Source organism: Dendropsophus ebraccatus, chromosome 8, assembly GCF_027789765.1.
Source record: "Dendropsophus ebraccatus isolate aDenEbr1 chromosome 8, aDenEbr1.pat, whole genome shotgun sequence".
Lineage (NCBI taxonomy): Eukaryota > Metazoa > Chordata > Amphibia > Anura > Hylidae > Dendropsophus > Dendropsophus ebraccatus.
The window spans coordinates 84,855,352-84,868,233 of record NC_091461.1 but is presented as its reverse complement, the minus strand read 5'-3'; the positions used below and the strand labels follow the sequence as shown (position 1 = coordinate 84,868,233).

Below are 12,882 nucleotides of genomic sequence, written 5' to 3'. Positions count from 1 at the left end.
TGGTCTAAGCACATGCAGCGAGTGTACCCTGTGGCCCATGCTGTACCTTACTGGTGAGTGTATTTCTGTGCTACTTTTTTTCCCATGTGCCATAATGGTGCCGCACTCTGGCTCTGGCATGTGGTCGTGTATGTGTCTGACATCATGGTGTACCATAAGTGACTAGGGACACTGTGTGCTCCTCTTTCAGCACTGGTAGTAAGGTTATTATTATTAAAATCTTAAGTCCTAGTTCCAGATGGATTCCAGATAAGAGTTCATCTAACTTCCAGATTCAAGTCCATCTCTAAAATCAATCCAGAGATTTCTGAAACTTGGGAGCTGGACCTAAAGTTGATCTTGCGGTAGCTAAACTGTCAAAAAAATGCAGTCTTTCCCCTTGAAGAGTCTTCACTCCTCTGTACCCACAATCTGCCCCCCCTAAAGCGTCTGTACCGTCAAAATCTGTCCTGGGGTCCTTTCGACAGGTGATGCAGTTATTGGCCTGAAAAACAAGTTTTAAACTTGCAGCCCTGTGTCAAATAGCACTGGCCTAGAGTACCCATTCCCTAGGCCTGTACCGCCTTTCCGACCCTCCTCTCTGCCCTCTTCATCATTTGGAACGCCCCAGGGAGGATTTCTCCTATTCATCACCTGTTTGAACACTGCACATGTGCCTTAACGATCCAACACATGTGCATTGTTCAGACAAGTGATGTTTAGAAGAAATCCAGTCTGAGGCATTCCTAATGATGAAGAGGGCGGTGCAGGCCTAGGGCACGGGTACACGCCATTTTGACACAGCGCTACAAGTTTAAAAGTAGTTTTTTAGGACAATAACAGATTATGGGTACAGAGTTGCTTTAAAGACCCTATGGTTAAGAAGGCTAATGCCTTAGCGAAGAAAGCTTACTCTGCTGTTTTGTCTCCAAAGCTTCTATGTCAGCTGTCCCTTACCAGGGCCCTTCGCACTTGGCTAAGCCAATTTACTAAATATCTGCAGGAAGGAGTCTCTAGCAAGGACATTTTAAAGGAGCTTTCTACAATGAAATCAGCTGCAAAGCTCCTGTGTGATTTTACGTTAGACATGCTTCACCTCTCATTTAGAAGCCTTGCCCAAACCACGGTTGTTTCAAAATAATGGCAATTTTTTGCCATTAAATGGCGACCATCCACTCAATTTCAACATTGTGTGAGCATAGCCTTTCTGGGTTTTCAATCCACTCCTGGTTTTGGTTGCAAAATACTGACCAAAAATACTGTGTGGGAACATAGCCCCGGTGGCCAGCCTCGGACTGGGCCACCGGGGAGCCGGGGGATCCCCCGGTGGGCCCCACCCCCGGTGGGCCCCACCCCCTCCTCCCTCTTGCTGGGCCCGTTCTCTCTGTAATCATGGGCCCTCCCCTCCCCCTGCTCACCTGACTCCCTTACATCAGCTTCCGGCCTCAGCGCTGCCCTCTTCCTGCCTGTCACAAGATGCCAAGAGCAGCAGCAGCAGCAGCAGGCCCCTCTGTCCCCCCTCCCCTCTGCAATCATGTGACTCTCTCCTGTTGCTATGTGTGCAGTCGGTGCACAGGAGAAGGGGGAGAGGCTGCAGGTTGCCCGGCCTGGCTGGGAGAAGAGAAGATGGAGACAAGAAGACTGAAGCTTCCTGCCCTGCTGAACATGTGAGTGAGTGTGTGTGTGTGTGTGTGTGTGTATTTGTCCATCTTTGTCATCTGTGTGTGTCTGTACATCTATGTCATGTGCTTATGCATGTGAGTGTTATATATGTGTCTATGTAATGTGCATCTACCATGTATATAGTGTATATTATGTAATGTAGTTCTATAGATGTTTTATATATGCTTTTGTATCTGTGTATCTATGTTTGTGTGTCTGTCATGAGTCTGTGTGTGTTAGTATGATTAGATGTACATATGTGTGTTATGTCTGCATGTTAGGCAGTATGTCTATTTGTGTATATATGTATACAGTGTGTGTCTGCAGTATGTCTATTTGTGTATATATGTATACAGTGTGTGTCTGCAGTATGTCTATTTGTGTATATATGTATACTGTATGTATGTGATAAGAAAAAGTTCACACTCTGGAGGCCCAGTTGTGCAGGAGATCCATGAGGCTTAGGGCCCTATTCCACAGGCCGAGCAACCATGTAAACGAGCGCCGATCTGCTAGATCGGGGCTCGTTTACTGGGCCTATTACACGGCCCGATGCTCATGAAACAAGGGCTGTGAAGACATTGTTACCAATGTCCTTGCAGCCCTTGTTTCATACATTACCTGTCCGGGCCGCAGATCTTCTTCCCCCGGTCCCGCGCGGCAGCATCGGCTTCGGAGCAGAGCTGTCTGAACTGACAGACCGCTCAGCCAATCACTGGCCGCCGCGTTTCCGGCCAGTGATTGGCTGAGCGCTCTGTCAGTTCAGATAGCCCCGCTCCGAAGCCAACGCTGCCACGCAGGACCGGGAGAAGAAGATCTGCGGCCCGGACAGGTAATGTATGATGCTGCTGAAATTGTCAGTCACCGCCACGCAGCGCTATTCAACCGTAGCAATGCGCTGGTGGCGAACGTCTATTTTAGGTCTGAACATTAATGAACGATCAGCCAATTCGGGTCGAATCGGGCCAATTCGGCCGATTATCGCTCCTGTGGAATAGGGCCCTTAGGCTCTGATCAGCTGATTCAGGATTCTCATATCAAAGATGATAGGTGTTGTAGTAGCTATAACAGTAAGACTTTAATCAATGGATTCATGGATTTTAAAACATGAGCCGTTATGAAATAATGGTCATTATTTGTCATAAAATCACGGCCATCTACTAAATTTCAACAGTGTGAACATAGCCTTTCTGTGTTTTCAATCCATGCCTGGTTTTGGTTGCAAAATACTGAGCAAAAATACAGTATGGGAACATAGCCTAAGACACCATGCTTCCTGCTCCTTTTCCTCTGGTGCACTCCCATCTGCTTCTCCTGGTCCTGACTCACTGACAACTTGCTCAGCCATTCATTATGAATATTTGCAGTCTTTAACCCCTTAACGACAAAGGGCGTATAGGTACGCCCTATTGCCGGTAAGGGCGTTCAGAGCGGGGCCGCACGGCGACCCCGCTCTGAACCGCGGCGGTCCCGGGTGCCGCTTGTAGCCCGGGACCGTAGGTATTAGCGGGCACGGTCCGATCGCCGTGCCCGCTAATACAGTAATCAGATGCAGCTGTCAAACATGACAGCTGCATCCGATTACCGGATCCAGCGTCTCCCTGGTGTCTAGTGGCGGAGATCGCTCCTCCGGGATGTTATCCCGGAGGAGCGATCTCCGTTTCTGAAGCCGGCCGGGGACCGCTCCAAGATGGCGCCGTCCCCGGCTCGGCACTCGTTTACTTCCGGCTGCAGCAGTGCCTATCTCATGGATCTCTGCAGCATATCTATGCTGCAGAGATCTCAATGAGAGATCAAAGTGTATATACTAGAAGTCCCCTAGGGGGGAATAACCCTAACCCCAGGGGGGAATAACCCTAACCCCAGGGGGGAATAACCCTAACCCCAGGGGGGAATAACCCTAACCCCAGGGGGGCTTCTAGTATATGTGTAAAAAAAAAATATATAGTGTTGTTGTCAATAAAAATCCCCCTCCCCTAATAAAAGTCTGAATCACCCCCCTTTTCCCAGGTTATAAATAAAAGTAAACAAATAAATAAATAAATAAACATGTTTGCTATCGCCGCGTGTGTAATCGCCCGAACTATTAATTAATCACATTCCTGATCTCGTACGGTAAACCGTGTAAGCGCAAAAAAATCCCAAAGTGCAATTTTGGTCGCATCAAATCCAGAAAAATTGTAATAAAAAGCGATCAAAAAGTCGTATATGCGCAATCAAGGTACCGATAGAAAGAACACATCATGGTGCAAAGAATGACACCTGACACAGCCCCATAGACCAAAGGATAAAAGCGTTATAAGCCTGGGAATGGAGCGATTTTAAGTTACGTATATTTGTTGACAATGGTTTGAATTTTTTACAGGCCATCAGATACAATATAAGTTATACATGTTATATATCGTTTTAATCGTACCGACTTAAGGAACATGCATAACAAGTCAGTTTTACCCGAGGGCGTATGGCGTAAAAACACATTTCCCCCAAATAAACAAAATGCGGGTTTTTTTTTCAATTTCACCACACTTTGAATTTTTTTCTGGTTTTGCAGTGTACTTTATGCAAAAATTCAGCCTGTCATTGCAAAGTACAATTAGTGACGCAAAAAATAAGGATAAGGGCTCATGTGGGTCTCTAGGTGGAAAAATGCAAGTGCTATGGCCTTTGATGCACAAGGAGGAAAAAACGAAAATGCAAAAATCTAAATTGGCTCTGTCCTTAAGGGGTTAAAGTGTTAACTGTTATTTGAAGGAACTTTTGACATATGAGAGGTTTAGCTTGGTCGGGGTCTCTCTATGATAGTAACAGCCAGGTGAAGCATCACTCCCAGACCTTGTGCGCAGTCCGGCTGATTACAGGTCACAGTCTCCACTATATTATATGAAGCTCGTTTCCTGTAATCAGCAGAACCCATACGATATAGTACATGTTATTATATGGCCCAGATTGCAACCAGGCTCCTTAGGGTCCATTTACACAGAAAGATTATCTGGCTTCAAATCTTTGGCAGATAATCTGTCAAAGCCAGAAATGGATTTGAAAAGAGGAGAAATCTCAGTCTTTCCTTTATGACCTGATCTCTGTTTATAGTCTGTTCCTGGCTTTGGCTTCAAATCTTGAGCAGATAATCTGTCAGATAATCTTTCTGTGTAAATGCACCATTAGACTTGGGTGTTGGGTGTCTCAGTCCTGACACCAATTAAACTTTTAATCATGTCTGTCTGACATTTTGTATTGACATTAAAGGGGTACTCTGGTGAAAAATATTTTTTCCAAATTAACTGGTGTGAGAAAGTTATACGAATTTGTATATTACTTCTAATTAAAAGTCTCCAGTCTTCCAATACTTACCAGCTGCTGCATGTTCTGCAGGAAGTGGTGTATTCTCTCTAGACTGACACAGTGCTCTCTGCTGCCACCTCTGTCCATGTCAGGAACTGTCCAGGAAAGGTTTTCCATGGGGATTTGCTGCTGCTCTGGACAGTTCCTGACATGGACAGAGGTGGCAGCAGAGAGTGTCAGACTGGAGAGAATACACCACTTCCTGCAGGACATACAGCAGCTGATAAGTACTGGAAGACTAAAGATTTTTCATTAGAAGTAATTTACTGATCTGTGACTTCTATAAACAGATTTTTAAAAAATGTGTCTCTTCTGCTGGAGATTGTAATAGAAAAGCAGACTAGATCATTTTCTCCTTCATCTTCTATGTTTCTAAGGCTGTGTTCACACGTGACATTTTTTATGTGTTTTTACAGCAATATTGTTGGAATTTCATTGAAGTTTCTACATAAATGGTGCAGTTTTACCACAACTGCATAAATCAGTAACAACTGTATAAGTGACTGGCACTGCACTAGCATTGCTGGTCACATACGCAGCTCTATGCAAAGTAACGTGGAAGGTTTGTCGCTAATTATGTCTGTGTATGTAGGGTGGGCCCCAAGAATCAATTTCCCTGGTGGGCCCAAGGTACCCCAGTCCGACACTGCCTAAGGCTGTAAGAAACATTAATTCATCAGTCTGTATTCCTACCTATGTGTGGTGTCTTGCATCCCTTTGAACTAATAGAAGAACAGGATATAAAATTCTTCTCTTGGAAGATTCTCTCTTTTGTTGCTATCTCATGCCCATGAGCTGCAAGCTTTGTCTTCAAGAGAGCCCTACCTAAGGGATATTAAAGATTATCTTTCTCTCTGTTCTATGCCAAGTTTCCTTCAATTTAAAACAGGAGATCATATTACCATGTTTTAATTCAGTAAGGTCTGAAAATACCACCAGGGCACAGTCTATGAACTCCATGGCTGCTTCTTGGGCAGAATCAAGAAAAAATCTGAAGCATTATAGACTAGACATGTCTGAAACTTCAGTTTTTAGCAGACAAGGTGCAAAGTGCTTCAGTGTTCTGCAAAATGAAACCCACCCTTGGCACTGCTATTTAAGTCCAATTGTTGTGCTGCTATAGGACATCCAGGAAGGGATAACATTTTAATTCCTAAAATTTTCTTTTCCTGGAGTCCTTAGGCAACACAAGTCAACACCCATCCTGAAATCCAGGTCCAGTCTTCTGAAGGCAGATTTTCTGACACATGAATTCCGGCCAGTATAGAGAGTCACGGCTCAACGTGTCCGTCATTCACATGACTGCCTTCTCTCTGTAAGCGCTCAGATGGCCTGGGATACACAGGACTTTCTGTTTTATGACTGTTTCCTGTTTCTTTGTTTTTTTTAGAAAAAAACTGTCAGATTATAGGAAGTGCCGTGTTAACTAAAAAAAAAATATAATGAATGTAAATTGAAAACTTGCTTTATATGACATCTAATGTTCATTTAGATTTTGAAAGTTATAACGACAGTGACATTTTAAGTCTCTTCTGCCTTATTCCAGTCGACGTAAACTTCACTCATTGTTGTGCTGCCTATGGACTTGAGCAAAAGAAATTTTTTACGTAAGCAAACTTTCCCTTTTCCCACGGCTCACAGACGTCCTTTATTTCTACAGATGGTGATGTTAGACTTAAATGACAGAGATGGGCAGAAGGTTCGGCAAACAATTTCGGTCAACGAACAAGAAAATATTGCCGCCATTTTTGTCAGCAGCAAGAACTATTCTGCTACCACATTGTATGATTACAGGAAGGTAAGATGTAGACGTCCCCAGTTGCCAGTTTCCCCTGTAGATAATATCCCCAGCTGCCAGTTAACCCCTGTAGGTAATAACCCAGTTGCCCCTGTAGGTAGTAAGCCCAGTTGCCAGCAGGTTTCCCCTGTAGGCGGTATCCCCAGTTGCCAGGTTCCACTGTACTGTAGGTAATATCCCCAGTTGACAGTTCCCCATAGGTAGTATCCCCTGTAGGCAGTATCCCCAGTCGCCAGCAGGTCCCCCCTGTAGGTAGTATCCCCAGTCATCAGCAGGTCCCCTCCTGTAGGTAGTATCCTTAGTTGCCAGTTCCCCCTGTAGGTAGTATCCCCAGCTACTAGCAGGTCCCCCCTGTAGGTAGTATCCCCATTTGCCAGCAGGTCCCCTCCTTTAGGTATTTTCCCCAGTTTCCAGGTCCCCTGTAAGTAGCCTTAAGTATCCAGGTCCCCTCCCCTATACTCCAGAAACCCACACTATTTATACTGTGTTGCATATACATCTTGCACTTATATTTTTTCCCACTTAGAACCTCATTGGAATCAGGACAATAAACAGCAACGTGTGTTGTGTTCTGAGGATGGACAGATCCCAGATTCCATCTATACAGGATATGCTCACACTGATGGATAATGCCAAGAACAATGTAAGTGTCAGTAATGCTTTGACTATAGGGGGACAGGGGCCACAATTCAATCTCTGCACAAGAACACCTTTCTATATACACAATAAAATTCCTATAATCCGCCAAAATTGGCATATGCAGATAAGTTTCGAAGTAAATTTACCAAATATATGAAACCATAAAATATGATCTGCTCACTGATGCCAGGGAATTTTACTTTCTAACCCTTCTCTGTATAACGCATCTCTACTATTTGCTCAGAACCCATCCAGTGATGATGAGATTACCTATCGTGTTACACTGGAGCAGGCAGCAAACCCTGTAGACGTGGGGATGAGCGTGAACCTTCTTTGCAGCAATGTCGACATCTACTGGGCAAAAATGGTAAGATTATAATCTTCACCTCATACAGTAATATTTGTGGGATTTATAAACATAGTTACTCAGATTTGTAAATTACTTCTATTTCAAGCCTTCAAGTACTTGTCAGCTGCTGTTTGTCCTGCAGGAAGTTGCGTATTCTTTCCAGTCTGAAACAGTGCTCTCTGCTGCCACCTCTCTCTGTGACAGGAACTGTCCAAAGCAGTAGTAAAAATTCCCATAGAAAACCTTTCCAGCTTTGGACAGTTCCTGTCACAGACAGAGGTGTCAGCAGAGAGCACTGTTACAAACTGGAAAGAAACTTCCTGTAGGACATACAGCAGCTGAGGGTGCAACAACCTTGGGACCAGCGCCGTTTCTATAAGAGGGCGGGCCGGGCGACCGCACGGGGCGCCGACAGCTAGAGGGCGCTGGTGTCACTCCCGGCCGCCCGCCCACCCCATCATCTGCCCCTCTGGCCGCCCCTCCACCTACTGCCCCTGCCCATCTGCCCCTCCGCTGCTGGACCCCATCACCTGGCCCGCAGCTCTGCTCAGCTTGTGGTCTGAGGCTGCATTCTGCCTCCGGCCACAAAAGGCCGCTCTCTCCCCCCAGAGCTCCGGCATAGGAGTGACGTCACTCCTGTGCTTGTGCTCAGAGCGGGGAGAGAAGACGCGGGACGCCGGACCTGCTGTTCTGCATTTAGGTGAGTATATACTATTTTTTTGTTTTATGCAGAGCCTACAAAGTTGGGAGGGGGTCATAACAACAGGGGAGATGCCTACGTAAGGGGGGGATCTAACAGGAGAGATGCCTACATAAGGGGGGGGGGGATCTAACAGGGGAGATGCCTACATAAGGGGGATCTAACGGGAGATGCCTACAGAAGGGGGGGGGATCTAACAGGGGAGATGCCTGCATAAGGGGGGGATCTAACAGGGGAGATGCCTACATAAGGGGGGATCTAACAGGGGAGATGCCTACATAAGGGGGATCTAACAGGGGAGATGCCGGCATAAGGGGGGGATCTAACAGGGGAGATGCCGGCATAAGGGGGGGATCTAACAGGGGAGATGCCTACATAAGGGGGGATCTAACAGGGGAGATGCCTGCATAAGGGGGGGATCTAACAGGGGAGATGCCTGCATAAGGGGGATCTAACAGGGGAGATGCCTACATAAGGGGGGGGGATCTAACAGGGGAGATGCCTACATAAGGGGGGATCTAACAGGGGAGATGCCTACATAAGGGGGGGATCTAACAGGGGAGATGCCTACATAAGGGGAGGATCTAACAGGGGATATGCCTGCATAAGGGGGGATCTAACAGGGGAGATGCCTACATAAGGGGGGGGGGATCTAACAGGGGAGATGCCTACATAAGGGGAGGATCTAACAGGGGAGATGCCTACATAAGGGGGATCTAACAGGGGAGATGCCGGCATAAGGGGGGGATCTAACAGGGGAGATGCCTACATAAGGGGGGATCTAACAGGGGAGATGCCTGCATAAGGGGGGGATCTAACAGGGGAGATGCCTGCATAAGGGGGATCTAACAGGGGAGATGCCTACATAAGGGGGGGGATCTAACAGGGAGATGCTTACATAAGGGGGGATCTAACAGGGGAGATGCCTACATAAGGGGGGGATCTAACAGGGGAGATGCCTACATAAGGGGAGGATCTAACAGGGGATATGCCTGCATAAGGGGGGATCTAACAGGGGAGATGCCTACATAAGGGGGGGGGGATCTAACAGGGGAGATGCCTACATAAGGGGAGGATCTAACAGGGGAGATGCATGCATAAGGGGGGATCTAACAGGGGAGCTGCCTGCATAAGGGGGGATCCAACAGGGGAGATGCCTACATAAGGGGGAGGGGGTCTAACAGGGGAGATGCCTGCATAAAAGGGGGGGGGGGGTCTAACAGGGAAGATGCCTGCATAAGGGGGATCTAACAGGGGAGATGCCTGCATAAGGGGGGGATCTAACAGGGGAGATGCCTGCATAAGGGGGTGAGGGGGGCTAAACCATTATGGGGATGCCTACATAGCAGGTGAGTAGGGCTAACTGAGGAAATGTCTATAAGAGGCAGGGGGCTAACTACCAGGGGGAGTGCCTACCATGGGGATGCTTTCTGCTGGGGGGCTAACTAACTACCTTAACTGGGATGTCTCCTACATTGGGGTTACTATATATATATATATTAACTATCAGGGAGATTACTTACAGGGGGTATGGCTAAATGCCTAAGGTGGTGGGGGCTAACTAACGGGGGATCACCTACAGAGGGAATACTACATACTGGTGGGCTTACTATTGGAGGGATCCCTACCTGCTACGTGCTGTGGAGACTACCTAAATGGGATTAGCTACATTGAGGACACTACCTTGGAAGGGGGGGCAACCTGAACAGAGAGGCCTAACTTCTATACAGATGCACACAGGGGGGCCTGTAGACACTATTACTATATGAGGGCACAGCAGTGGATCCTACATACAGGGGGCAACCCACATACCTACTGACTTTACTGCACATGACACAAAAAAGTGAAAGTTGTTGAAAAAGTGCGGAGCCTAATGGTGCGCTTACACGTAACGATAATTGGCCCGATTGTACGATTAACGATGTCGGAGTAACAATTTTTATTTTCATAACGAGCAGCGTTTAGACAGTACGATATATCGTATGGAAAATTAGTTTTGCGATCGTTTTGCGAACGCTTAAGCCTATCTCACACATTGGTCAAATCGGCGAACGACTGTTCACACGGAACTATTTGCGAATTTTTTGCGAACGACGATTTGATAACATGTTGAAAGATCAAAATGAGCGATGTATCGTTCGTCGTTTGATCGTTCGCTGCGTTTACACGTGCGATTATCGTTCGAATTCGTTATCGCGCAAATTCGTACGATAATTGTTACGTGTAAACGCACCATTAGATGTTCCTCTGGCAGGTTCAGAAGAGATTAATTGTTCCTGCAAGAAATCATCATGGAGGTCTAGGCCAGATGGAGAGGAAAAGGAAAGTGACACCTCAGACCAAAGGAGACGTCATCTGTGAGTTACTGAATTACTTTTTTTTGTGCCTCAAATTGAAAAGGGTTGAATACCACTGCTCTATGCCATACTACACATACTGCTTCTTCCTAGTAACAAAGGCCCCCCCCCGACATCACGGGGGGGGGGGGAGGGGCGCTTTTAGCAAGATTCGCCCTGTCGTTAAAATTACCTAGAAACGGCCTTGCTTGGGACAGCAAATGGGGGACACATCAAAAACTTTACTCCAACATTGCAGAATCTGGTTTTGATATTGCACTCATTACACACACACAAAATCCCGGTTATCTATCAAAAATCACTCAGTAAGGCCTCATCTAGGCATCATCTGCTTCATCTCCCCTGAAATCCATCATGTGGCAGACAGATACTGGGCACAGGAATCACTCTTTGCCTCCCACAGGTGCATCAACTTCTCAGGCACAAGGGCTTGTGACCTTTTAGGTTTGGACCTAAAATCGTCGGGTGCCGACCACGCATCACTACATGTAACAGCAATGCGGAGCCGACACATCGTTTACTAATTCAGATCGGCCCTCGTTTATTCAAATGATCGGGCCGTAGTCTGCCCGTATAATAAGACTCTTGTGTGGTGCATGGACTCCCTCACAGACACGGTTATGAAAGTAGCATTCAGTTCCAATATTAATAAGGTCATCCCTCCCAGGGATGTGCTGTGACCCAATAAGAGGTCCCATAGGCCAGGTCTAGTCAAGTCCTGTCATGAAAACCTGTAGCAGACTGTAGTAGTAGCAACTTGACTGTAGATAAGCTCTCTTTTGGAAAAACATATCCACTTGTCTCACTAGCACATTCAGGGGAAATTCCCCACAGCTGAGAAATTCTCACTTTCCTCCTTCCAACTTACAGACCAGGACTAATGCTGCGTTTACACGGAACGATTATCGTGCGAATTTGAACGATAATCGTACATGTAAACGCAGCGACGAGCGAGAAATCGTTCATTTTGATCTTTGAACATGTTCTCAAATCGTCGTTGGTCGTTCGCAAAAAATTCGCATATCGTTCCGTGTAACCAGCCATTCACCGAATTAAGCTATGTGCGCGATAGGCTTAAGCCATCGCCAAAGGTTCACAAAAAATTTTTCCATACGATATATCGTTCCGTGTAAACGCTGATCGTTATAAAGAAAAAAACGTACTTTGAAATCGTTAATCGTACGATCGGGCGAATTATAGCTCCATGTAAACGCAGCATAATTTGATGTAATATCCTGGAGGGAATTCATTGCAGAAACAAGCATCACCCCAAGCTGTCTTGGACTACTCTCACTAACCACGCTCACTGATAAAATGATCATAACCAAGTAATAAGAGATTATATATTTCTTTTTCAGGAGAGTCCGAGAGATGTGAGACGGTTTAAGCTTAAAAAGCCTAGTTGGCTGAAGAAACCAAAGTGGAGCGTTGTTGCAAATATTGCAATACCCTTTGGATAAAATTGTACCTGCTGCTTTTATTAACAGAAGAGGGACACAGTGTCTATGATCTACATAGCAACCAGACTTCAATCCATTTATAACAAAAAATTTATTTTTACTTTTTTACTTTGCAACCAGATTTAAAACCTCCAATCTTTGTAGGCTGCACTAAGAAGGGAAAACTGCAAGATAGAAACAAATGGGGAGATTTATCAAACATGGTGCAAAGTGAAACTGGCTCAGTTGCCCCTAGCAACCAATCAGATTCCACCTTTCATTTTCCAAAGAGTCTGTGTGAAATGAAAGGTGGAATCTGATTGGTTGCTAGGGGCAACTGAGCCAGTTTCACTTTACACCATGTTTGATAAATCTCGCTTAAAGGCTTCTAAATAAAAATGACAATGTCTTGATTTTTAGCAATGATCAATGTGATTCATATAGTAGCGGGTGGCAGTGCTGTGTCATGTGATAGCTGGCTATATCCTGATGTCCCTTCATTTTATAATCATGTATCAGAATAAACTTTGTGATTTGTGATGGAGATGATGTCTATATGGTGATTCTTGAAGTATGTATCACCCCAATTATGCCCCAACCTCACCCTTAGATATTGG

At 45.8% G+C, this 12,882-nt stretch overlaps 1 protein-coding gene across 1 annotated transcript; it reads left to right on the top strand.

The window, feature by feature from the left end:
• The first annotated feature begins 1,589 nt into the window (after positions 1 to 1,589).
• Positions 1,590 to 12,488, top strand: LOC138798702 (gastrokine-2-like). Its single transcript, XM_069979254.1, has 5 exons — positions 1,590 to 1,646; positions 6,644 to 6,781; positions 7,308 to 7,424; positions 7,665 to 7,787; positions 12,185 to 12,488. The coding sequence occupies exons 2-5, from the start codon at positions 6,644 to 6,646 to the stop codon at positions 12,284 to 12,286; spliced, it is 480 nt and encodes a 159-aa protein (XP_069835355.1). The 5' UTR covers positions 1,590 to 1,646; the 3' UTR covers positions 12,287 to 12,488.
• The last annotated feature ends 394 nt before the right edge of the window (positions 12,489 to 12,882 follow it).